We start from the raw sequence: 1,412 nt of genomic DNA, 5'->3' as shown, positions 1-1,412 counted from the left end.
TGTGTGTGTGTGTGTGTGTGTCTGTGTATGTGTGTGTGTATACAGGGCTGTGTGTTTGTGTGAGTAACCAGTGTGGTGATGGTGGCAGCGTGAGCTCTGTCAGGACTGCAGTCCACACAGCTGGAGTTCAGCTTCCTTCAAGGGGCTGGGCATGACCGTGCTGGAGGGGCCTGGGGACGGAGGGGAGCGGCTCTACTTATCCCCAAGGATGGCGTACTGGTTGTCAAGTTGCAAGTGCTGCATAGAAGCGCCACCGGTCTCCTCTCTACCACGGTTCCTGTGTTTCACAACTTCAAAGGTCTTCTCCATTTCTCTGTCCCTAAAAGACAGACATGTATACATTTAGTGTTGAAACAACTGGTGAGTTAATCTGACAGAAAATGAATTGCCCACAATTATCAACCAATCTTCTAAGTCATCAAGAAACAGTCAAAAGTGTCTGATTTCACATACTTAAATGTGAGCATTTTATCTCATTATAAACTGTATATCTTCAGATATAAAACAATATGAAGATTTCACCTTGGACTTCTTGGAGAAATTGCAATTTGCATTTTTCTGACATGTTATACACTAAACAATTAATCAAAAAGATTAATTTAATAGACAGATTGACTATGAAAATAAAATGTTTGCATCCAGCAAGACCTCAACCACGCAAAAATACATGTTAAACAAAATATTATCACTTGAACTTCACTTACTTGCGTGTCTCCACATGCTTGGCAGTGGCCAGTAGAGAGGGGAACTGTGCGTCGCTGAAGATCTCTGGAGGTCCCTGGGTGTGGCTTCGTTTGTTAGTGGTCAGCCGAGCCCCTGGAGGGCGATATACGCCAGCAGGCTTCGCCTCAGGCACCTCTTCATCCTCTGAAAGCACAGAGATAACATCAATTAGACAAGAAAACTAGATTTTCTGGATCCTTATTAAAATTAAAAATTATATAACCCTTAATAATCAGAAGTTTAGATACAAGTGTTACAGTTTGAACTTTTCAAAACAGCTATATTTTCCCTTTTTAAAACCCTTGTTAATTCCTTAGACCTTTTGTTGGACTGAAGTTTGTAAAAGAAATGGGGGCTGAAGTTGGTTTACTCACCCACAGGTGGAGGAGGAGGGGGAGCAGCTCCAGATTTGTTCCAGGGTCCCGACACTTTGTCCCCACTGACCAGAATGATCTCTCCATCCTCACCAACCTCCTCTTTCTCATACTCCTCTTCCTCTTTCTCATCACTGCAAAACAACCAGACGGGCAGTTGAGCACAGATGAGATGCACTGGTGCCTCCAGTCAGGGACAGTGGAAATTTTGAGGTGGCAGATATAACTGACCTTCAGGGTTAATCAACTAAATAGTACGCAGTTTAGCAGCTTATATGTTCTCAGTGAGAACTGAAAAGATTTGGTCTGGAGGAG

General features: G+C 43.2%; 1 protein-coding gene across 1 annotated transcript; it reads right to left on the bottom strand.

Moving 5' to 3' along the window:
• Positions 1-8: 8 nt before the first annotated feature.
• LOC111669662 (protein CDV3 homolog) lies at positions 9-1,287 on the bottom strand (the record flags this gene model as incomplete). The annotated part of the gene is made up of 3 exons (XM_023426059.2): positions 9-319; positions 705-867; positions 1,098-1,287. Coding segments are annotated over 3 exons (480 nt in total), but the record flags the coding sequence as incomplete, so codon positions are not given.
• Positions 1,288-1,412: the final 125 nt, after the last annotated feature.

The sequence above is a fragment of the Seriola lalandi genome, unplaced genomic scaffold, assembly GCF_002814215.2.
Source record: "Seriola lalandi dorsalis isolate HSWRI2012SDOR001 ecotype SW California unplaced genomic scaffold, Sedor1 jcf7180002005078, whole genome shotgun sequence".
NCBI lineage: Eukaryota > Metazoa > Chordata > Actinopteri > Carangiformes > Carangidae > Seriola > Seriola lalandi.
Note: the sequence above shows the minus strand (reverse complement) of the source record. Positions and strands in the feature narration are given on the sequence as shown.